This window comes from Hyperoodon ampullatus (genome assembly GCF_949752795.1).
Source record: "Hyperoodon ampullatus genome assembly, chromosome: 18".
NCBI classification, from domain to species: Eukaryota; Metazoa; Chordata; class Mammalia; order Artiodactyla; family Ziphiidae; genus Hyperoodon; species Hyperoodon ampullatus.
Window position 1 is genome coordinate 13,461,553 of NC_136931.1, and position 23,770 is coordinate 13,485,322.

Below are 23,770 nucleotides of genomic sequence, written 5' to 3' on the forward strand. Positions count from 1 at the left end.
ACATCCTAAAGGAGCATTTTTAATTTTTCCAGGTTCAGGCTATCTAACTGATGAAGCACATACAGATTGTGTACTTAGAGGAGCACGTTGCAGTGTGAATAAGATGTTTACTGATTTCCTCCGAACATCATTCCATTGTGTCATCTCTTCAGGGAAGCAGCAGAGGCTTTCACTGAGTTAGAGATGTAGTAAAGAAACAAAAGCTGTATTCATTTAAGAACTAGGTGTTAATGAGGAGAGTGATGAGCTTTTACAGCATGGCTGCCCAAATTCTTCCATGCTGCTCTTCGCAAAGGTGCATTTCTAGAACACAGTTCCCCTCATTTAAACCAAGTTCCTGTGTTTGCTTAGATTTCTGTACTTTTCAGGCGTGATTTTCTCAGTATATCAAAGACACTGTCCAGAGTTAAGAGTAGAGTAGCATTCCTCTCTGGTCACATGTTTTCATCAAAACAAGTGTTGAACTGTCCTTGCACGCATGTCCCCTCTCTGGCCTCCCCACCAGCCAGGAATGTTGTCAGCATTTGAGCTATGGCCCAACTTTTATGACCTATACAGACAAATTGCTGCTTTTAGCTCTCTGAAAACACAGTGAGACTTAAGGAAAGGCATTCAAAACCATGGTAAAGGGGTTCCTGGGTCCTGGGGGGATGGTGTGGCCCCTGCCCCAGCCCAGTTCTTGGCCATCTGCCTTTGTGTGGCTCCAGCCAGTCTCAGGCCTCTTCTTTCCTTGGCAGGGTGGACGTGGTGATCTGCCTAAGCACCACCGTGCGCAACGACACTCTCCAGGAAGCCAAGGAACACAGGGTGTCCCTGAAGTGCCGCAAGCAGCTGCGGGTGGAGGAGCTGGAGATGGTAATGCCGCAGAGCACAGCCTCTGGTCCAGAAACCACAGGGCAGGGCTTAGAGAGTTAGGTGAAGGGTGAGGGCAAACTGAAAGATTTTAGCCACAGGCGTGATGGTTAAGACTTGGAGCTGCATGCTAAAATTCTACCATAGGACAGATTCTTGTTTCCCTTTTTTTCAATGATAAAGTATTTTTTACCACACATAACTGGAAGTCCAGCTGTAAGACAAGCTGTAAGCATGTGATGTCGTCATTGCATCAATAATGTCCTCGAGGATCGAGGGTCTCTCCCTCTCCAGTCTGCTGCCTTGGACACCACTCTTCGTTGTTAAGGCTGGTTTCCCTCATGGCCACACAATGGCTGCCTGCAACAACTGGGCCACCTGTTGCAATATTCATCTCCAGCAGGAAAATAGAAACAAGAGAAAACTGCCCCCAGCATGAAATAAAGGTCCTTCTCCTCAATTTGATTGCGTCAGTTTGAGATCTGTGCCCCACCCCCCATCAGGGGATGCACTCACTGATGAGCTTACTGATAATCAAGGGGAGGTGGATGTTGGAAAGCCACCCACAGTGTGCACTATGAGAGGACACTACTTTTCACTTTACTTTTGAGGATAAGCCTAAGCCACAGTAAGACGGCTAAAAACATATTTTAATATGTTTTGTATTGTGAATCATACTTACTTCACCTCAGTCTAAGCAAAAACTAGTAATGGACACCAGGTATTATTAATATCCCCAAAGTTGCAGTACGAGATTTTCACATACAGAGGTAGTGATTCTGTGGTAATTATGTTTAAGTGGAACTGGCCTAAACTTACTTCTATAATAGAAACGTTGGGTCCTCAGATTTGAACCTGGCTCTTTCAGTAAAATAATAATAATAATAAAAGTAGAGTCCTACATCTGTATAATGGTTTTAGCTTTCAAAGTGGTTTCCACATCATACTATCTTATTTCATGGCACAGCAGTCCTGTGAAGGGGTCAGAGTAGATGGTAGCATTTCATTTTGCAAACAAAGGCCAAGGCCTTGTAGCTAGGTAGTGGCAGAACTGAAACTCAATCCTACTTCTCCATTTACTGCAGTGACCACACTGCTGCCACTTAGCTGTGTAGAAGTTATGGCCACCAGACAAGATCCAATCAACAAATAAATATGTAGAACATTTGATCTCTCCAGCTTAGAGTAAGCTCACTTTTCCATGCTGGTTCCCCCTCATACAGACAGAGGACATCCGCCTGGAACCAGATCTGTATGAAGCCTGCAAGAGTGACATCAAGAACCACTGTTCCACTGTGCAATATGGCAATGCTCAGGTAACTTTTTGTTTTTATTTTTTAATTGTAAAGGTAACGTGAAGGTACCTTTTTAATAATTAATTCTGTGCTGGTGAGATAGGCCCCATCACGTCCTATCCAGCCTGATCATCCCTTCTTAAGCTACGCCAGGCTGCTTTTCCCAAACAGACTACTTTTACTCACCTTCATTCCTCTTTGTCACCTATTCATTCTCTTTCCTCTTTCAGGTTACCTTGTCCTCCCCCACCTTGTCTGCCTAGTAAACTCCTAATTATCCTTCAAATGCCTCCTCCTCTCTATAGCTTTCCCAACACTCTGCACCTCCAAAATTATTCCCTCATATGATCCCATTGCACAGAAGTTCTTAACTAGAGGTCACGTAAGAACCATCATGGGAGGTTTTCTTTCCCTAATTCACAGAACAGGGCCCTGCCCAGAATCGTCAGGAATGAAATGCAATCAAGTGTTTTTTTGTTTTTGTTTTTAATGTTCTTCCATTGACTCATCTACCTCTTCTAGTTCAGGGCATTGCCAGGTACTTTAGCCTTTGAGATAATGGCTTTGTTATCTTCTAGTATCTGCTGTTGGTGATGCAAAGTCTGATGTCAATCTGATTCTCATTTCTGTATAATTAATCTACCTCTGAGTTTTCTCTTTACCTTTAATGATCTGTAATTTCACTCTGATATAATTAGATATGGTTTTTGTTTTCATTATCCTGGTTGGCTCATTCAGTCTCAGAATTCATGTCTTACTTCAGTTCTAGGAAATTCTCAAACCTTTCAAATATTGCCTTCCTTTTCCTTCCTTCTGGAACTCCTTTTAGACATTTGGAGCATCTGAATCTGTTCTGCATGTCTCTCAATTTTTCTTTTATGCTTTTCACTTCTTCATCTCTCTGTACTACACTGAGGTAATTTTTCAGTTCTGTTTCCCAGCTTCATAATTTATCCTTTAGCACTTTCCATCCTGCTCTTTAGAGAGACTACCAGTTGGGTTTTATTTTTCATTTCTTTTTTTTTTTCTCATACAGTGTATGTATTTTATTAGAGAGCATTCGCAATTCCTTCCACCCATCCCTTGTGACATTGCTATTATTCACTTTTTATGCATATGCTATGGTCTCCCAGTACATTGTTATTAGGCAGTTATCAGATCAATTAAGAATAAGAAAAATAAATCATTTTTTTCACTTTTTTCCTTCTCTAATGCTCTTCCTTTCTTTATGTGGATCCAAGGTTTTGACCTATATATTTTCCCTTCTGCCCAAAGAACTTCTTTTTTAACATTTTTTTTACAAGGTGCATGTATGGGCAATGAATTCCCTGTTTTTGTTTGTGTGAGAAAGTCTATCTTCTCTTCTTTTTTTTTTTTTTTTTTTTGCGCTACACGGGCCTCTCACTGTTGTGGCCTCTCCCATTGCGGAGCACAGGCTCTGGACACGCAGGCTCAGTGGCCATGGCTCACGGGCCCAGCCGCTCCACGGCATGTGGGATCTTCCCGGACCAGGGCACGAACCCATGTCCCCTGCATCGGCAGGCGGACTCTCAACCACTGCGCCACCAGGGAAGTCCCTCTTCTCTTCAGTTTTGAACAGTTTTGCTGGATATAGAATTCTAGGTTGCTGGATATAGAATTCTAGGTTGCTGGATATAGAATTCTGGGTTGCTGGATTTTTTTTTCTTTCAATACTTTAAATATTTCACTTCACACTGTTTTCTGCACAGTGTCTGATGAGAGGTCCACTGTAATTCTTGCATCTGTATATTAGTTTCATAGAGCTGCCAAATTACCACAAACTGGGTGCCTTAAAACAAATTTATTATTTCACAGTTCTGGAGGCCTGAAGTCTGAAATCAAGGTGTTGGCAAGACTACTTTCTTTCCTAAGGCTCTAGGGCGGAATGCTTCTTTGCTTTTTCCATCTTCTGGTGGTTCCAGTCCTTGACTTGGGGCTGCATGATTCCAGTCTCTGCCTCCATCTTCTCATGACCTTCTCCTCTGTGTCTCTCCTTTGTGTATTATGTATATTTTCTTATTCTTATAAACTTATAAAGACATTTACATTAGAGTTAGGGCCCATCCAGATAACTCAAGATGATCTCATTTTGAGATTCCTCACTTAATTATTTTTGCAAAGAATTTTTCTCCCAGATTTTCACATTCACAACTACAGGTTTAGGACTTATACATATCTTTTGGGGAACCAAAATTCAATCTACTAAAATCTCTTTCTCTATAAATAAGGTGTTTTTCCCCTCATATTATCATTTATTCGGTTTTCTTATTGGTTTATATCTGCAATGATTTTTAGTTTCTGGTGTACAGCTTTTCTACATCTTTTGTCAGATTTATCCCTATGTACTTTATATTTTCTGATGCTATTTTATCTCATAGTTGATTTCTAATCTCACAGTGTTGTGGTCAGAAAAGATGCTTGATATGATTTCAGTTTTCTTAAATTTACTGAGGCTTGCTTTATGGCCCAGCATGTGGTCTATCCTGAAGAATGTTCCATGTGCACTTGAAAAGAACGTGCATTCTGCTCCTTTTGGATGGAATGCTCTATAAATATAAGTTAAGTCCATCTGGTCTAATGTGTCATTTAAGGCCTATGTTTCCTTATTGATTTTCTGTCTGTCCATTGATGTAAGTTCAGTGTTAAAGTCCCCCACTATTATTGTGTTACTGATGATTTGTTCTTTTAAGGCTGTTAGCATTTGCCTTATAGATTGAGGTACTCCTATGTTGGGTGCATATATATTTACAATTGTTATATCTTCTTGTAGTGACCCCTTGATCATCACGTGGTGTCCTTCTTTGTCTCTTGTAATAGTCTTTAAAGTCTATTTTGTCTCATATGAGTATTGCTACTCCAGCTTTCTTTTGATTTCCATTTGCATGGAGTACCTTTTTCCATACCCACACTTTCAGTCTGTATGTGTCCCTAGATCTGAAGTGGGTCTCTTATAGATGGCATATATATGGGTTTTGTTTTTGTATCCATTCAGCCAGTCTGTGTCTTTTGGTTGGAGCATTTAATCCGTTTACATTTAAGATAATTACCTATATGTATGTTCTTATTGCCATTTTGTTAATTGTTTTGGATTAGTTTTTGTAGGTCTTTTTGCTTCCCTTCCTCTTTTGTTCTCTTCTCGTGATTTGATGACTGTCTTTAGTGTTGTGTTTGGATTCCTTTTTCTTCTTTGTGCGTATATCTATTGTAGATTTTTGGTTTGTGGTTACCATGAGGTTTTGATATAGCAGTCTATATATATACACAAGATTGTTTTAAGTTGCTGGTCTCTTAATTTCCAATGCATTTCCAATATCCTGCATTTGTACTCTCCTATTCTCACGACTGCTGGTTTTGATACCATATTTGTGGATGATTTCCTACCTTTACTGTATGTTTGCCTTTACTGGTGAGCTTTCCCATTCATATTTTCCTTGTTTCTAGTTATGGCCTTTTCTTTTCTGTCTAGAGAAGTTCCTTTAGCATTTGTTGTAAAACTGGTTTGGTGGTGAATTCTCTTAGCTTTTGCTTATCTGGAAAGCTTTTGATTTCTCCATCAAATCTGAATGAGAGCCTTGTTGGGTAGAGTATTCTTGGTTGTATGTTCTTCCTTTTCATCACTTTAAATATATCATGCCAGGGCTTCCCTGGTGGTGCAGTGGTTGAGAGTCCGCCTGCCAATGCAGGGGGACACGGGTTCGTGCCCCAGTCCGGGAAGATCCCACATGCCGCGGAGCGGCTGGGCCTGTGAGCCATGGCTGCTGAGCCTGCGCGTCCAGAGCCTGTGCTCAGCAGCGGGAGAGGCCACAACAGTGAGAGGCCTGTGTACCGCAAAAGAAAAAAAAGCGGGGAGGGGGAGTATTGCAAATGTCCCTTCAACTGATAAATATATCATGCCAGTCTCTTCTGGCCTGCAGAGTTTCTGCTGAAAAATTAGCTGATAACCTTATGGGAATTCCCTTGTATGTTATTTGTTGCTTTTCCCTTCTTCTTTTTTTTTTTTTTTTTTGCACGGTACGCGGGCCTCTCACTGTTGTGGCCTCTCCCATTGCGGAGCACAGGCTCCGGACGCGCAGGCTCAGTGGCCATGGCTCACGGGTCCAGCTGCTCCGCGGCATGTGGGATCCTTCCGGACCGGGGCACGAACCCGTGTCCCCTGCACCGGCAGGCGGACCCCCAACCACTGCACCACCAGGGAAGCCCTGCTTTTCCCTTCTTTTAATATTTCCTGCTTGTCTTTAATTTTTGTCAGTTTGATATGTCTCTCAATATGTTCCTCCTTGGGTTTATCCTGCCTGGAATTCCCTGCATTTCTTGGACTTGGGTGACTATTTCCTTTCCCATGTTAGGGAAGTTTTCAGCTATCATCTCTTCAGATATTTTCTCAGGCCCTTTCTCTCTCTCTTCTCCTTCTGGGACCCCTATAATGCAAATGTTGTTACATTTAATGTTGTCCCAGAGGTCTCTTAAACTCTCCTCATTTCTTTTCATTCTTTTTTATTTTTTTAATTCTGCTCTGCAGCAGTGATTTCCACCCTTCTGTCTTCCAGCTCACTTATCTGTTCTTCTGCCTCATTTATTCTGCTATTGATTCCTTCTGGTGTATTTTCATTCCAGTTATTATATTGTTCGTCTCTGTTTCTTCTTTATATCTTCTAGCTCTTTGTTAAACATTTCTTGTATCTTCTCAGTCTGTAACTCCATTGTTTTTCCAAGATCTTGGATCATCTTTACTATCATTACTCTGAATGTTCTTTTCAGGTAGATTGCCTAGCTCCATGTTACTTAGTTGTTCTTCTGGGGTCTTATCTTTTTTCCTTCGTCTGGAATATATTCCTCTGCCATCTCATTTTGTCAAACTTTCTGTGTTTTTGGTCCCACTGGCTTTAGGATTGTAGTTCCTCTTGCTTCTGGCGTCTGCCTCCTGGTAGGTGAGGCTGGGCTAAGAGGGTTGTGCAGGTTTCCTGGTGAGCAGGGCCGTGTCAGTGGGGTGTGTTTAGAGGCAGTTGTGGGCTCCAGAAGACTTTAAGCAGCCTGTCTGTTGATGGGGGGGGCTGTGTTCCTGCCCCATTGGTTGTTTGGCCTGAGGCATCACAGCACTGAAGCCTAAGGGCTGTTGTGTGGGGGCCATGTCTTGGTGTCAAAATGGTGGCCTCCGGGACAGCTCACGCCAATGAGTACTCCTCAGTACCTCTGCCACCAATGTCCTTGTCCCTGCAGTGAGCCACAGCTACCCCCTGCCTCTCTAGGAGACCCTCCAAGTCCAACAAGTAGGTCTGGCCCAGGCTCCTATGAAGTCACTGCTTTTTCCCCTAGGTCCTAGTGCACACAAGACCTTGTGTGAGCCCCCAGTCCCGTGGCGTTCCTGCGATCAAGCTCTGCTGGCCTTCAAAGCCAAATGCTCTGTGTGCTCCTCCTCCCGATGCCAGACCCCCAGGCTGGGGAGCCTGAGGTGGGGCTCAGAACTCTCACTCCTATGGGAGAACCTCTGTGATATACTTATTTTCCAGTTTGTGGGTTGCCCACCAAGTGGGTATAGGATTTAATTGTATCATTAATGCGCCCCTCCTACCATCTCACTGTGGCTTGTCTTTGGAAGTAGAATATCTTTTTTGGTAGGTTCCAGTCTTTTTTGATGATTGTTCAGCAGTTAGTTGTGATTTTGGTGTTTTCGCGAGTGGAGGTGAGCTCAGGTCCTTCTACTCCACCGTCTTGTCCCCTGCACTTATTTTTCATTTGTAACATCTCTAATTGGTTCTTCTCATAACTACCTGTTCTTGATTCTTATTTACTATTTTCTTCTCTGTTGTTCTGAAGATATTAAATATACATTTGATTGCTCTGTTGCCTTTTCCCCTCAGTTTTGAGGCCTTGATTTATTTTGTTTATCATCTTTCTTACGGTATTAGTGTTCCTTAACTGCAGTTGACCCTTGAACAGCATGGGGTTAGGAGTGCTGCACGTCCACATAGTTAAAAACCTGTGTATAGAGTCAGCCCTCCATATATGTTGGGCCTTCCCTATCTGAAGTTCCACATCCACAGATTCAACCAGTCACAGATCATGTAGTAGTGTAGTGTTTACTATTGAAAAAAATTCTCATATAAGTGGACCTGTGTAGTTCAAACCCTTGTCATTGAAGGGTAAACTGTATTTGGTGATTCTTGGTTGTGCCTTGAGGATTTCTTAGAAGTCTCATGACTACATGCTACAGCCCTAGCTGCTGCAGCTTCCCATCTGCTTTCTTTCTTTACCTTTTTTTTAATAGTAGCTAAAAGTTTGTTGTAGGGAAGGGGAGGTTTTAGGATACACCTAATTCACTATCTTAAAATCTATCCCATGGCACTTTATTCTTTTATGTTAACTCACTCATCTTTTTTTTTTTTTTTTTTTGTGATACACGGGCCTCTCACTGTTGTGGCCTCTCCCGTTGCGGAGCACAGGCTCTGGACGCGCAGGCTCAGCGGCCATGGCTCACGGGCCCAGCGGCTCCGCGGCATGTGGGATCTTCCCGGACCGGGGCACGAACCCGTGTGTCCCCTGCATTGGCAGGCGGACTCTTAACCACTGCGCCACCAGGGAAGCCCTTTTTTTTTTTTTTTTTTTTGCGGTACATGGGCCTCTCCCTGTTGTGGAGCACAGGCTCCGGACGCACAGGCTCAGCGGCCATGGCTCACGGTCCCAGCCGCTCCGCGGCATGTGGGATCTTCCTGGACCGGGGCCCGAACCCGCGTCCCCTGCATCGGCAGGCGGACTCGCAACCACTGCGCCACCAGGGAAGCCCTATCCATAATTTTTATACATTTGGTTTGCTATTAGCCTTGGAGTTGTAAATCTATAAATATAATTCTCCTTTGTGAGGAAATCCTGATTCCTATTACCTAGGAATTAGAAATGAAAGGTACCTGTATAAAAAAGTGAGGAATGTACTAAGAACTTAATGCTTCAGTCAGAAAACATGGATTATCAATACCTGATCCACCTCTTAACTTGCCCGTAACTGTTATGCCCTAGATTATTGAATGTCTGAAAGAAAACAAGAAGCAGCTGAGCACCCGTTGCCACCAGAAAGTCTTTAAGCTGCAGGAGACAGAGATGATGGACCCAGAACTAGACTATACACTCATGAGAGTCTGCAAGCAGATGATAAAGGTAAGGGACCCAAAACCAAGGGTTGAGCACAGGGTAAGTCAGCGTAACAAAAACACAAACTTCTTTAAATTTCAGAGAAAATTCATATAATCTCTCAGTGTCAACCTGTTTTATACAGCTACGGCTGTGGTTCTCGAAGTCTGGTCCCTAGACCTGCAGCGTCAGCACCACCTGGGAACTTACAAAGTCTCAGGCCCCACCCCAATCTCTGAGTCAATCTCTGGGAGTGGTGCCTTCTTTTTTCACAAGCCCCCGGGGGTTCCAATGAAACTCAAGTTTCAAAACCATTAAGCTAAGATAGCTAACCTCACTTTGACCTGAGGAACAAGTAAATAGATGTCCATTAAATATGTGATTGGTTTTGAGTGCGGTTGGTGGTAGGTATACTGAGGAAGCCACCATCAAATATCCTGATCATCCATCTATCACCATCAAAGGCTTTTTTAGTTCTACAGGTTGTTTTGCTTCATTTACTTCTCCAATAAATGCCCCCTGCAGCAGGGCTGACAGGAGAACCTGGATATCAGTTCCTTTATTTGTCCACACGTACAAAGAGATTAAACTTAAGGTGCTAACCCCTTATTTCAGCTTCCCTTTAAAATAAAATGATACTCCTCACCCTATCAATAAACTCCAAAGAGAATTGTGAAAGTTAGAAGTCTCTTTAGCTGGGTCTGGAAGAATTGAGTCCTCTGTAAAAGTGGAAATGTCAGGCTCTGATTTGAGAGAGGTTTGTAAGATTTTGATGACTTCTATACCAATCAGTCAGCAATCCATGTCCCCATATTAAGATAACAGTGGACTATAATTAATAGACTGTGGATTAGCAGATAGGGATGGAGTTTATCACTAGTGCAAAATGAATCTCTGACTTCAAGGACACTAACAAGTGTACAGGGGCTGGCTCCACAGGATTTGGTAGGATTATAGCCCCTCTGGTTAAAGGGGTGAACCAGATAGGTCCTTCTCCCACATCCCTGTTCACACTGGTTGCTGGGTAATTCCTAAATTTCCCATTGGGATTGGGTAGATGTGGCTTGAGGGCTACGTGGTCACCTGGTACAATGTTACGTTCATGCATAAACAGTATGTAAGCTTATGAGAGGCCGTGTAATGTAGCATAGCCATGTAAGTAGGGAATCCATCCTATCCAAAATAGGAAACAAGTAGTAAAAAGAAATGTGAGAAATATAGTAGAGAATAGATAAAGGGGAACTTGAGGCTGGGTATCACTGGGTATCAGTCGTCCCAAGTGATACCTTTAGGTTCTGTCATAAGCTCCCCAAAAGATGTAAGAGTGATAAATATGGTGTTAATTGCCATATTTGGGTAACTACTTTTATAAAACTTTGTTTCTTTGCAGAGATTCTGTCCAGAAGCGGATTCCAAAACTATGTTGCAATGCTTGAAGCAAAATAAGAACAGTGAATTGATGGATCCCAAATGCAAACAGATGATAACCAAGCGCCAGATCACCCAGAACACTGGTAACATTTTGGCATGGCTTTCCTGGTCCTGCTGGGTATGGCTTGAAAGGAATTGAGTGGGCATATACTTGCCTAATTAAACTAAAGGTGCTTTGTTGCTCCTGAACATTAAGGAAAGAGTCTGGATATAATGAGCAAAGTGATTTACTTCTTTCTTGAAGAGCATCTAGAAGAACAGAATGAAAGTCATGGGAAAGAGAAGGCTGAAAACATGGGAAACTTGCCTTTGAAGGGTGTACAAAATGAATTAGGGCTAAAGTTCATTGAAAAGTCTAGAAGTTCAGTAAAACTTCACGCATGTGGCAGGAGAATATATGGGTAATCTGTTTTAGAATAGAGAAATTTAATCTCTGAGTTGCAAGACCTTGTAACTTAGTGGTCAAGTTGAGTTGGATATTCTGTTCTCAGAATTTTCAAAAATATGTATCATGGGGCAAGTTGCTGATGTCTGTGAGATTTTTGTGAGGACTGCTTAGAATGTTGGCCTCAATAGATCCTGCAGAGCTACTGTGGAGTACGTTTCCTGGGGGTCTCCACGTCTGCTCTTCCACCACAGTATATTGCTGATTTAAAACAGTGTGTTGAGGGAGTTCCCTGGTGGCCTAGTAGTTAGGATTCCAGGCTTTCACTGCCATGGCCCGGGTTCAATCCCACAAGCCGCAGGACATGGCCAAAAATAAAATAAAACAGTGTAGTGAGAGCTCAGTAAATATTCACCGAATAAACAAATCAGTGGTTTATTAGTGGTCATTGACATAATATGCCCCCTTTGGGTAAGTGGATTTCAAAACATTTGTGAATCCAGGTGGAGTGTTTTACCGTGTGCTTATTACTTTCTGCTCTAGATTACCGCTTAAACCCTGTGCTAAGGAAAGCCTGTAAAGCTGACATTCCTAAATTCTGTCATGGTATCCTGACTAAGGCCAAGGATGATTCAGAGTTAGAAGGTCAAGTCATCTCTTGCCTCAAGTTGAGATATGCTGACCAGGTAAACTGCCCTGGGCTTTCCACAGAGGTGTACTTACGGAACCTCCACTAGTCCTGGCAGTTTTTTCTTTGGAGGTCCTTAGCTTGCTGCTACTTTCCCCAAGGCCTTTTTGCACACCTTCCCCAAGCCAGGGCCCAGATAAAAAGCTGACATGTTCTAATAGTCTGACATATTCTCCCTTGTCACATGTAGCGCCTCTCTTCAGACTGTGAAGACCAGATCCGGATTATTATCCAGGAGTCTGCTCTAGATTACCGACTCGATCCTCAGCTCCAGCTACACTGCTCAGATGAGGTAGGATTTGGGGACAAAACTGGTTGTGAACAGAGCTGGTCAGAGAAGTTTTTACTGGAGAAAAGTTCTTTACTCTGTTTCCCTTCAGCCCTGAATCCAGGGCTCTTCTAGGCTCTCCACTGTCTGAGTTCCTGGTTCTGTGTAACACTGAATTTGGTTTGTCCTTAGTCCCGTCACTATTCAGTTTTGATTCCATATTTCTCTATCGAACAGCGTTTTTTTATATCTGTCTACGTCTAGTTTGTTCTTCCCTCTCCTTATTCTGATGTTCAACGCAGAACACTCCCAACACTTGCCAGAAGGATAAAAGTGCTCCTGTAATACCTCTAACGAAGTGCCAGTCCTTGGATATTATTTGACTTTCTAGCTAGAAAAGGTTGTGTAGTGAACCTTGTTCAACATATGTCCAGGGCTTCCCTGGTGGCGCAGTGGTTGAGAGTCCACATGCCGATGCAGGGGACGCGGGTTCGTGCCCCGGTCTGGGAAGATCCCACATGCCACAGAGCGGCTGGGCCCATGAGCCATGGCCGCTGAGCCTGCGCGTCCGGAGCCTGTGCTCCGCAACGGGAGAGGCCACAACAGTGAGAGGCCCGCGTACTGCAAAAAAAAAAAACAAACAAACAAAAAAACATATGTCCATTATATGGGAACATAGCTAAAGATATTTCAAAAAAGCTTACTCATAAAGCTGTCCAAAGAAGGTTAAATTTTTAACTGTGCTGCAGGCCATGTGTCAGGACCCCTTTGTGTGTGTGTGTGTGTGTGTGTGTGTGTGTGTGTGTGTGTGTTTCCAAGTTGTGTAGCTGGGTTGACTCTGAACCTCTGTCAATGTCAAGCATTTGCTTTTAGGATTTTACTTGGCTGTATGACCTTCCTCTTGAGGAATCAGAGAGTAGCCTTCTTTGTGACCAGCCCTGGGACAGTCGATGACTCAGGTCTTGGTGTTGACAGCATGAACTGACTGTTTTTCAATTCTGTGCCAGTCCTTGTGAAGAACAGAGCCTGGCATCCCATATGGGAGGGAGGGGAGTGAAATCCACCAGGAATCCGTTTGAGAAGAGCCCCGAGCACATGTGTGGGAGGATCTCCAATCGACATGCTTCAGAGACCAAGGTGTCTCGTGAGAGTAGGGGTTCCCTTGTTTTTTGTGTGTGTCCTGAACAGATTGCCAGTCTATGTGCCGAAGAAGCAGCAGCCCAGGAGCAGACAGGTCAAGTAGAGGAGTGCCTCAAGGTTAACCTGCTCAAAATCAAAACAGAAATGTGTAAAAAGGTAACTACCGTCAGTCACCATTTTCTCTCACTTGCTTTTCTCTCCTCTTCCTCTTCTTCCTCTTAAAGCTATAGTCTGTACATCTTAGTGCTAAAATCTAAACCTTCCTTCCCAGAATTCTATCTTGTTCCCTCTTACCAAACTAATTTGCCTTTTGACCATTAATTGTCTGTAACTTAAATAGTCTTTCACGTGTACTAATTACTTGTGAATATGTCTCATCCCCATGACTAGACCATTGTTTAAGGTCATTGTTTAAGTGCTATGCCAAAGTAAAATGTCAATTCCAATATATCAGTAAGTGTAGTGCATTTGTAAAAGTCAGTGAAACTACAAATTCAGTTCATTTCAGAAACATCACATAAAAACAAATTTATCAAAATATGATAGCTGGACTTCTCTGGTGACCCAGTGGTTAAGAATCCTCCTGCCAGTGCAGGGGACACAGGTTCGAGCCCTGGTCCGGGAAGATCCCACATGCTGTGAAGCAACTAAGCCTGTGTGCCACAACTACTGAGCCTGCCCTCTAGAGCCTGCGAGCCACAACTGCTGAGCCTGTGTGCCACAACTACTGAAGCCCGCATGCCTAGAGCCCATGCTGTGCAACGAGAGAAGCCACCACAATGAGAAGCCCGTGCACCGCAACAAAGAGTAGCCCCCACTCACCACAACTAGAGAAAGCCCACGTGCAGCAACGAAGACCCAATGCAACCAAAAATAAATAAATTAATTTAAAAAAAGGATAGCTAAGCATATATTATCTTACAAAATTGAAAGTGAAATAATATATTTGATCTTTTTTAAAAAACTATCTCTTTTTGGAAAAGTGTTTCAATGATATTACTGAGTCACTGTGAATATTGTGTGCAGATATTTTCATCTGCTAAAAATGTTTTAATTCCACATGGTCTGAGGAGTGGTAGAAGTTGGCTAAAGGCTAAATCCAGATATTTTCCTTTGAATACTTTTTCATCAAATTATCCCGTTTAACTTCAAGGAGGACTTTTTGAACAACATTTCAGTTTTTTTTTTGGTTTTTTTTTGTTTTATTGTTGTTTTACAGTCTGTGAAGCACAAAGTAATTTTTACTTAAGGCAATTTTTGACTGTCTTTACCTGCTATAATTTCATCATGTATAAATGGAGAGTCTGCAGAGTTGATTTCAGTTCTATCATGTTTGTATTCCTGTTGTTCAGAACATCTTTAAACTCAAATAAGAATTATTCTGGCAGTAGAAGTTATGCTCTGTCAGTTCTTTCTTTCCTTTTGAGGATAATGGAAGTAAAGTGAAACATTTTGCAAATGCACCTTTCTGTTTGGGAATTTTAATATAGCTTATTATTACTCTGATTTTCAGTTTTCATATTTTCAGACTTCTAAAGTAACAAAATAACTGCATTAAGTCAATATAAAGACTAACACTTAGTATTTAATAATATAGCGTACCAGAGTGCCCCAAACCCAAACCTGATCTTAAACTTGCCTTGCTTTGCTTATTAGCAAACAGCTCTGCATACACTAGGTCCCCAAATTGTATTTATTGAATTAAATTGGATGCTAACCATCTGCGTTATTTGCATCATCACCACATTGCCACCTGTCTCAGAGTAGCCTCTGTTGGCTTAATCGTCCCTCCTTGACTTTTTTGTTTGTATGTAAAGTATTTACAGACAACAGATCTGATGTATTTCCTCTATAAAAACTCTCTCTATGATCTTCCCTTCTTAGGAAGTGTTAAACATGCTGAAGGAGAGCAAAGCAGACATCTTTGTGGACCCAGTTCTTCATACAGCTTGTGCCCTGGACATTAAACACCACTGTGCAGCCATCACCCCTGGCCGAGGGCGTCGTAAGTCACGGTGTTCACTCTGACCCTGTCTGAACTATCTTGGGAGGAGCAAAGCCTCCCTCTGAGACATCAGTTCCAGCTACTCTGTTCTGTAGCTGCAGCTCAACCGTAAACAGCATCCACTGGGGGCCTGGCTGATGCCTTTGTGGCAAAGTGAGTTTAGGAGTAATCCTGCTGCAGGTTTGAACTGACAGAGCCATGACCCGAGGTAAAGATTTGATGACAAGAGGAAGTTGAGTTATTTATCAGGGAGGCAAAAGTTAAGCTATCATCATGGCCCTCTTCCCTGCCTTGTCCAACCTTGAACAGCTTCATCAGCTTCCCCAGTGGCCACAGTGGGCTCAGCAGACAGGTTCTGTGTGAGGTGGAACCTGGGCAGGTATATGGTTGTTTCTGAGCCATGTGTGTCCAATGAAAAAAATGAGAGGTTTTAAGAGAGACTCTGGACAGCCAACCTTAAGTATTCTTCTCCATGTTAGATCTTGGATTAAGTGTCCTTGAAGGGATTTAACTTTGTATAGCCTCCAGATCTGAATTCTCTGGTGGTTAGGTACCCTTCTCCCCATCCTTACCGAAATTTCTGTTCTGTACAGCTTCAGACGCTTCTTATCCCTTTCCCTTGCACAGAAATGTCCTGCCTTATGGAGGCCCTGGAGGATAAGCGGGTGAGGTTACAACCTGAGTGCAAAAAACGTCTCAATGACCGGATTGAAATGTGGAGTTACGCAGCAAAGGTAATGACCACGAGAATCTCCTGATGTGGCGTCTCCTCTATCAGTTTCCCAGGTCTCTTTGAGATACTTCACTGGCCTCCTTGTCCTTGTTGTGAGACTGGCAGTAGGTTTATTTGAAAAAATCTCTCAGTGCACTGTAAGACGCCTGGGCTCTGTGAGCCTGGAGCCGTCATATCCAGCTAGCACAGCAGAGACATTAATTAGTCCCTTCTTTCGTCATTGGTTTCCGCCTTTGAGCCGCCAAGCATTGCTTCACAGTGACTCCACTGCTAGTTTTTTGTTGGCAGATGTTGGTGCTTAAATCAGATTAATCTGGAGCCTCCTTGCTCTGTTCTGAGTACATGGATGAGCATAGAAGCAGCCCAGACGTCTCTGGGCTGGACCCTTTTCAGTACCCAGGCTAAGTTGAGACTCAACAGAACAGGTCCGTGTGCACCTGGGGAACCTTTTGGTCCTGATTCTGCCATAGTAGCCTACCATAGAGGTCCACTGGAGAAAGCACTGAGGAAAACTGAGGATGAAAACTGGTTAGACTCTGAGTGTCCACGCTTGGGGGAGTGATTAAGTATATTCAGTCAGCATAAGTCATGTTTGCAAGTTGTTTTTGGTGGGGGGGATGCTGATGATACGATGGTGAGTGGAAACAAGTCACGACAGAGAATTAGCACCCGACAGAATCTCAACTTTTCTCTGTTTTTAAAAAGACAGCAACATGAAGAAAATAAATCAAAATATGTAAGAACCTGTGACCTTGTGCAAGTCACTTGACCACTTCCCACCCCTTGGGCCTCCGGGTCTTCATCTATAATGTGGGAGCAGTAAAGTCTACGTCCCAGGATTAACGTGAGGACTAAATGATTGAAACACGCTGAGCGCTTTGCCAGCACACCATCAGGTCCTCAGTGTGAGAGCTGTTACTGCGTGCGCGGCAGTGATCACTGCGATGAATTGTATTATCGGGAAAAACAGTTGTAGCTTGGTGTTTGGTTGTCTTGCCCGTTGCCCTCCTCTCTCCCCAAAAGAAATGACCTAAGTTACAGTAGGAGTCCAGGGGGGCAAGTTAGAGCAAGCATTGTCCCAGCCCACTTCTCTCTGAGGATGATGCCCCTGTGTGTTTTCCAGGTGGCCCCAGCAGATGGCTTCTCTGACCTCGCCATGCAAGTGATGACATCCCCTTCAAAGAACTACATTCTCTCTGTGATCAGTGGGAGCATCTGCATATTGTTCCTGATTGGCCTGATGTGTGGACGTATCACCAAACGAGTGACACGAGAGCTCAAGGACAGGTAGAGCCACCTTGAGCACCAGAGGAACTACCTGTCCAGTGCCCAGTTTGTACAGCCCTCCTGTATAGCGTACCCACTCACCTCGTCCTTCTGCGAGGTGACACCAACACCCATGTTAGAGCAGCAGCAGGTATCCACCGCATTGTCCCGTCTCAGATTTCACCCATGTCCATGGTATCCTCCTCCTCGACCATTTGTGCAGCAGCTGGCCGCTTTGGGTATTGCCTTTGTTGGCAAACTCGGGTTTACCTGCCCATAGACAAGTCTCTCATACCGATGGAACTACCAGTACTTCCAGAACCAACTCACCTGACCTGCAACTCAAATGATTCTTTTTTTTAAAAACACAAAAAAAAAAAAAAAAAAGAAATTTTTAAAGAAAAAATGTATATAGTAACACATCTCCTCCAGGCTTGATTTGAGCAATGGGGTTATTTCTTCTGTGTGACAGTGTAAAATGAAGGCAGGACTTTAGAGGGGGAAACACACCACCCAATATGCTTATAACTGGGATGTCTTGCTTACTTCTCAAAAGCACCTTTGGCCCATGTCAGGGCCATGGACTTCACCGAGTAGTGGGAAACGACTAACCAGCCCGCTTTGGGTCTTGTTTTCTTCTGCTGAAACAGTGATGCCTTCCAGTTCCTACCCTAGTAGAGCCACTGCTGGTCAAGACGCCACAGCCGTGGGTGTTTGTGTGATCTCCCCACCTCAGTGAAGGAGAGCATGAGCTTCCCTGGGCCGAGGGCAGGTGGGTTGGAGAGGGGATCAGAAGTGTGTGCAGCTGATCAGTCCACTGCTCTGCACGGAGAGGCTGCACCCTGAGGCCCAAGGCAGAGTGTCCCAGTGACCTTCCTCCGCCAGGGCAGTGCAGGACTCAAGCCGCGTTCGGATCGATCCTGCTGGGGTGGCATTTCCTCCAGAAGTCCTCCGCTTCACTGGGAGGCCGTGACCATGGGGGATGGAGCTCAGGGCGGGAAGGAGGAGCAGGGGATTGGTTGACTTTGCTTTACTTCTCAGGCAGCAGTACAGGTCAGAGACAGTGGCTTATAAAGATTTAGCCTGGTCTCAGTGTGTGACTGGCAGTCCACCCTGACCTTTCTGCAGGTTCAAGGCCACCTTCCCAGACAAGCTCCTTTAGGCCTCTACATGGAGAAGGTGTGGAAAGTTACTACATTAAAAGATGGAGGCGTTTCTCCGTTTTTTCTTTCTGTCCATTTGCTGCATACACCCACTACAGTAGGCATTGGCTAAATGTTGTACTTTGATGATTCATCAGTCTTTCCTGAATCTGAGCTTTATGGAAGCAATATTCCTGACCATCCCTCGTCCCTCCAGTGTAGAGATGACAGGCTTGGAGTATAAAAAGGGAGGAGTGCAGGCATCACAGTTCAACCTGGTGCACCTGGACTTGAATTTGGGGCATGGAATCCAGTGGCTGCACAAGAGGGCGGCGTGTACAGTAGAAGATATATTTATATAATATATATTTTATTAACCTGTTAGACGTCCACAAAGTATTATAAATCACGTGCCTAAAACTGTCCACATAGACCATGCTCCATTCCTTGCCCTGCCCCTCTTTGCCACTGTCCACACGTGCTGAGGGACCTCCCCACATCTGTCTTCCCTGGAATGTGTTCAGTACAAAGTGGGTCAGTTTGTGGCTCGGTTGATCCAAATGACTCCTTGTCTAACCTGACTGACATATATTTGAATACTGTGGTTTTCTTCTTTTTCTTTCTTTTTCCTTTTTACTACCCTTCCTGGAGGCAGTGGGTTCTAGAAGCTGCATATCCCCCCTGCCTAGGGTACTCCAAGTCATGAAGGGGAGCTTCTAAGCTGCTTGGTCCCCCAAGTCCTGCTCTTAGGGTCTTCCTGATTCTTAGCAACTGTCCTGGGGCTCTTCAGCCTCATAAAACTTGAAACTCTTGGAGTCTGAGCAGCACCCCCTCCTACCATCACTTTTGGACTGAACTGAGCTAATCTAGATAGTCCACCTCCAGGGGCTCCTCCCTGGGTGGTGGGGTCTGGGATCGAGGACCGGGGATATATCTGTACACAGGCCCCCACTGACATGTCTGATGTGATTTACAGGGTAGAATGACTGTTCCCTATTTGATGAGAGTGGGAGTACCATTCTCCATCTCTGCAGTCTCCCTCCCAGTGTATGTAAAACATCTCCATAGTTTAATGTGTCTAGATACTTTTGTTCTTTCTGAACTGAGAGATGATCTCAATTGTCTGCAGCAGATCTGGAAGTTTGAAAAGGAGTTTGATTCTTGAAACATTTGTCATCTTTAGAAATGATCTGGATAGATAGAAGGGATAACTCGGCTGGTATCTTTGATTGCTCGTTGTCAGAAAACATTTCACCATCCGACTTGGCATAGTTTCAGTGACTGGTTTTTAGAATAGTTTCATATGACTGAGCAGTTTCCTACATCCAAGGGGCCCAGCACCATCTGAAACTACGGCCCAACTATATCCATTCTGTACCTCATTGGTGTAACAAAACAAGAGGTTCTGGGGTACCTCTGGTTACTGGACTCATAGATCACTCTTGGGTAAATCAGCTAGTCAAGAATTAGTCAAGAAGAAACCATGTCCCTAGTGGAGCTGATGACAGACCTGTGTCCTTTTTCTCTTCTTCTGATGTCTAGCCCATGAACAATCACATAAGCAGCAGGTAGGGTTTTTGTCCAAGGCCAAGGCTCCAAGCACTTGCTGAAGATTACAGTAGCCAGAGAACTCATCAGGCCTTGTCAGCTCACTCAGACTTGGTGTCTCTACAACACCCCAGAGGTGCCAGGAGGTCAGTCTCTGGGCTGGAGGCCCTGCAGTGCAGGAGATCAGAAATCTGAGCAGAACGTCAAGAACAAGGCTGTCTTCTCCCTGCATTGGAGTTTCTCACACAGAAGGGTGGCTGTGGGAGTGAGATCTTGACCCTGGTGCATCCCTGGCCTTCCTCTGCTATTGCTGCTGTCCCAAGAGAAGTCTGCTGGCAGGATGCTCGATGAGGTGGGAGCCATCACTTGGGCTTGGCTTCACTCCAGCAGGAAAGCCCTCCTTCTTAGCATTCCCTAAAATTCTGGTACCACTACCAGGCCCAGTGCTGTGGGTCCCATCAGCTTGTTCTGAGCCGGTGCATCCTTAGAAGCGAGGGGAATTCTAATACGGAGTGAGTAGGTGTTGACTTGTATTCATTGCAAGCCTTTGACTGTCTCACGTCCTGCACGTATTCTTCTTGGGGACGCTGGGGAAGGAGGGAGATTCTGCTTTCCTAGGTGTGACAGGAAATTACCATCGGATTTCATTTCTTCCTGTTTCCTGAGGTCAAGTAACAAGAGAAGCCAGTAGTAAAGAGTCGTAGGATCATTTACGTTTTATCAGACAGAGTGCTGACTTCCCTCCACCTTCCCAAAAGAAGATTCACTCTCCTATATGAGCCTGACTTCTGCGCCACCTCCAGGCTTGTGGTACCACTTCTATCCTAAAGATCCCCACTAGTGTGAGTCACCCAGGGAGGGGTAGGTTGCTTGTGGGACCTCCTTACCTGGTCTCAAGTTCCTCTGAGAAAAGGCCTCCCCATCCCATTTCTTCCTCTCCCCCACCAAAAAGTAAACGTTTTCCGCATACAACTTACTCTAAGCAAGCAGATACAGAGAAGGAACCTGGAGTAGGGACCCTTAGAAGCCAGCCAACACAGCCTGACACATTCAAACTAAATTTGGGCCATAGAACAAAAAGAAGAATATGGCTTTTTGAATCATGTGCATTTTGGTATGTTTACTTATATTTCTGATTCTTAGGAATTTGAAAAACCTCAAAGACTCCTTTTATTTATTCTCACCATTTGGATGGCACCTAAGTAATTTTATAAAATGCAGCATTCCAGTGCCCTGAGTTTCCCCCAGGCCTTTAGGGATACTCCACTCCTAAATCACCTCTTCCCCACTGGTCTTCAATTCCCAAAGGGCCTGGGGCCAGAGCTGATGTTCTGGTCTCTGTCTCTCTCTCTCTCACTTGTCTTTGGTTGGTCATCTCTCCATCTACACTCCTCTTGGTCCTCCTCTCCCCTAGGACCAGGGTCACATGTCAGGGCAATCAAGTTTGAAGCCGATTCCCCCTTCCTGCCCTGACCTCAGACAAAAGATCAGTCATTAGCAAACCAAGACTGACTCTGCAGAGTGACAGGTTCATCCAAGCCATCTAGTGAGATCACTGTGGAGACCCAGGGACTGTTGGTCATCTGGAGCACAAAGGTGGGACTGTCTGCTCGGGCTGGTAGTGACAGGATCCTGATGGTGGCTTCCTCTCCTTCTCCCTTTCCAAGATCTGCCACAACGCACAGGTAGGGGTGTTGGGATACATGCAGTGGAGGAATCTCCTCGGGCAAGGAGAAAATTCAGATAGTGCCTCTATATTCTGTTTTGCCTTCCCCCCAACATAGAATTGACAACTGGACCCCAGAGCCCAGCAGGCCCTGTACCACACATGCTAGATGGTTTGAACAGGTCCCCTGTCAGACTGAGGGGCACTAGAGTGAGTGACCGACAGGAGGGGCTGGCAGCCCGAGGCTTCCTGAGCGGCTTCTCCCAACACCATGTTCCCAGGTCAATCGAAGCAGGAAAACAGACTGTACAGCAAATGCTGTGTGAGATCTTAGGCCTTTAATTTTTTTTTTTTAAGAAGGAAAAAAAGAAAAGTAAAACTAACAAGCCTCTTTTGTAAATGGTTTTCCTTTCTATGTATAAAATCCTGGCAGTTTCTTGTTTTTACATGTTCATGCTGTGTAATTTTGAGATGTTACTGAGATTCTGAACATAATGTGCATTTTTTTCTGTACAGATGAAATGGGAGAATTTAATAAAGAGTTTGCAGGTTTTTACTTGTTAAATTTTCTCTGTGGTGACTGGGAGGACTCTCCTCCAACCACACGCTCTGCTGGAAGAAGTCTCCGGAGCTGTGAGTACTGACTGTAAACTTGCCACTGATGCTCAGAAACTTACTGTTAGAATGTCCGTGTTCTTGGCTAATTAGGTCAAACAGAGTAGGACCATAGGCCTTTACAGGAGAGCTGGAAACCAGATCTGGGGTTTTCTGACTCTCAAGCTCATGTGTCCAGAATTGTTCATTCTACTGATGTGTTTAAGCCATGCCATGAGGCTCCTTCCTGGGGGGAACACATACCTGGAACTTCTCCTTACAGATGTGACACATGGATGGTACCTGGTCTCTGATGGCCACCTTCCCATTCAGGCCCAGAACTAGGCCACGTTTATTTTCTGGGCCCTGCTATGTCCGCGTTTAGTCAGTGCTTGCCTCCCCCTTCCAACAACCCAACCCTGAGGTCAGTGACCTCATGACACCCTTCCCGAACCTTGTCTCCTACCTCTACTCTCAGCAAAGCCGATGTGCATCTGGCTGTTAAAAAGTAACAGCTTAAGGAATTGCATGGTAGCAAGGATTTCTTTAAGTAGTAATGGCCGTACTAACATTCAAGTAATGAAATGGGATGTTCAGTGAGAAAGGAGGGGTAACCTGGAACCCAGGGTTTCTTCTCAGAACTCAAATCCATTTTCAGCAACTGTCACTTGGGAGGTAGTAGGCCTAGGTGTACAGTGGACATGGGCGAAGGTGAAGAGTAGAAGAAGAAAGGAGGGAGGGGTTGAGGGGCATTTTGAGTCCCAGTGTGAATATTCCTTTATCTAGGAGGCTCAGGGCAGCCGTCAGCCCTGAATGCATGCCCTGGAGAGGCTACCCTGCTTTGGTGTAAGTGTAGGACGTGAGCTGTGGGTTCAGGCTCCTCATCACCTGTATCTCTACAAGGGAGAAGTGGCTCCCCAGCCAAGCTGCCCTCAGCCCCCCGAGGGGACACCGCAGCAGTGAATGGGTTACGTGTTGCCCGGCTGACACCTTAGCAGTCTCTGAATGAATTGCCCCACTCCCAAATTTTGTGTGTGATTTTTCTGGTAAAAGATCCTTGGCCAACTTCAATCCTCAGAGGCACCTGGCCTCTGTTTTCCAAAGGGACTAAGAACAAAAGAGTTTTAGCCGAAAAGGGGAGCTTAGACTGTCCAAGTCTCTCACTTAGATGAAAAAGTGAGGTGCAGGAACTTCCCTGATGGTGCAGTGGTTAAGAATCTGCCTGCCAATGCAGGGAACTACGGGTTCGAGCCCTGGTCCACGAAGATCCCACATGCCGCGGAGCCACTAAGCCCGTGCACCACAACTACTGAGCCTGTGCTCTAGAGCCCGTGAGCCACAACTACTGAGCCCATGTGCTGCAACTACTGAAGCCTGCACTCCTAGAGCCCATGCTCCACAACAAGAGAAGCCACCACAATGATAGAAGCCCGTGCACCGCAATGAAGAGTAGCCCCAGCTCGCTGCAACTAGAGAAAGCCTGCGCGCAGCAATGAAGACCCAATGCAGCCAAAAATAAATTTAAAAAAAAAAGAAAGAAAGAAAAAGTGAGGTGCAGAGGCGGGGAGGGACTTGTTTTCACATATGGCTGATTAGCTGCAAAATGAGAGTGTC

The 23,770-nt window shown here is 44.6% G+C and overlaps 1 protein-coding gene across 1 annotated transcript in view; it reads left to right on the forward strand.

Moving 5' to 3' along the window:
- Positions 1-18,336, forward strand: part of GLG1 (golgi glycoprotein 1) — a gene marked incomplete at its 5' end in the record, with an annotated part of 144,002 nt that extends 125,666 nt beyond the window's left edge. Inside the window, 10 exons of the mRNA XM_079723874.1 lie at positions 738-855; positions 2,076-2,168; positions 9,180-9,317; positions 10,681-10,804; positions 11,650-11,792; positions 11,985-12,086; positions 13,251-13,358; positions 15,087-15,207; positions 15,835-15,941; positions 17,064-18,336. Coding sequence (XP_079580000.1) covers positions 738-855; positions 2,076-2,168; positions 9,180-9,317; positions 10,681-10,804; positions 11,650-11,792; positions 11,985-12,086; positions 13,251-13,358; positions 15,087-15,207; positions 15,835-15,941; positions 17,064-17,231 — 1,222 coding nt within the window. The 3' untranslated portion in view covers positions 17,232-18,336. The remainder of the gene's footprint in view (positions 1-737; positions 856-2,075; positions 2,169-9,179; positions 9,318-10,680; positions 10,805-11,649; positions 11,793-11,984; positions 12,087-13,250; positions 13,359-15,086; positions 15,208-15,834; positions 15,942-17,063) is intronic.
- Positions 18,337-23,770: the final 5,434 nt, after the last annotated feature.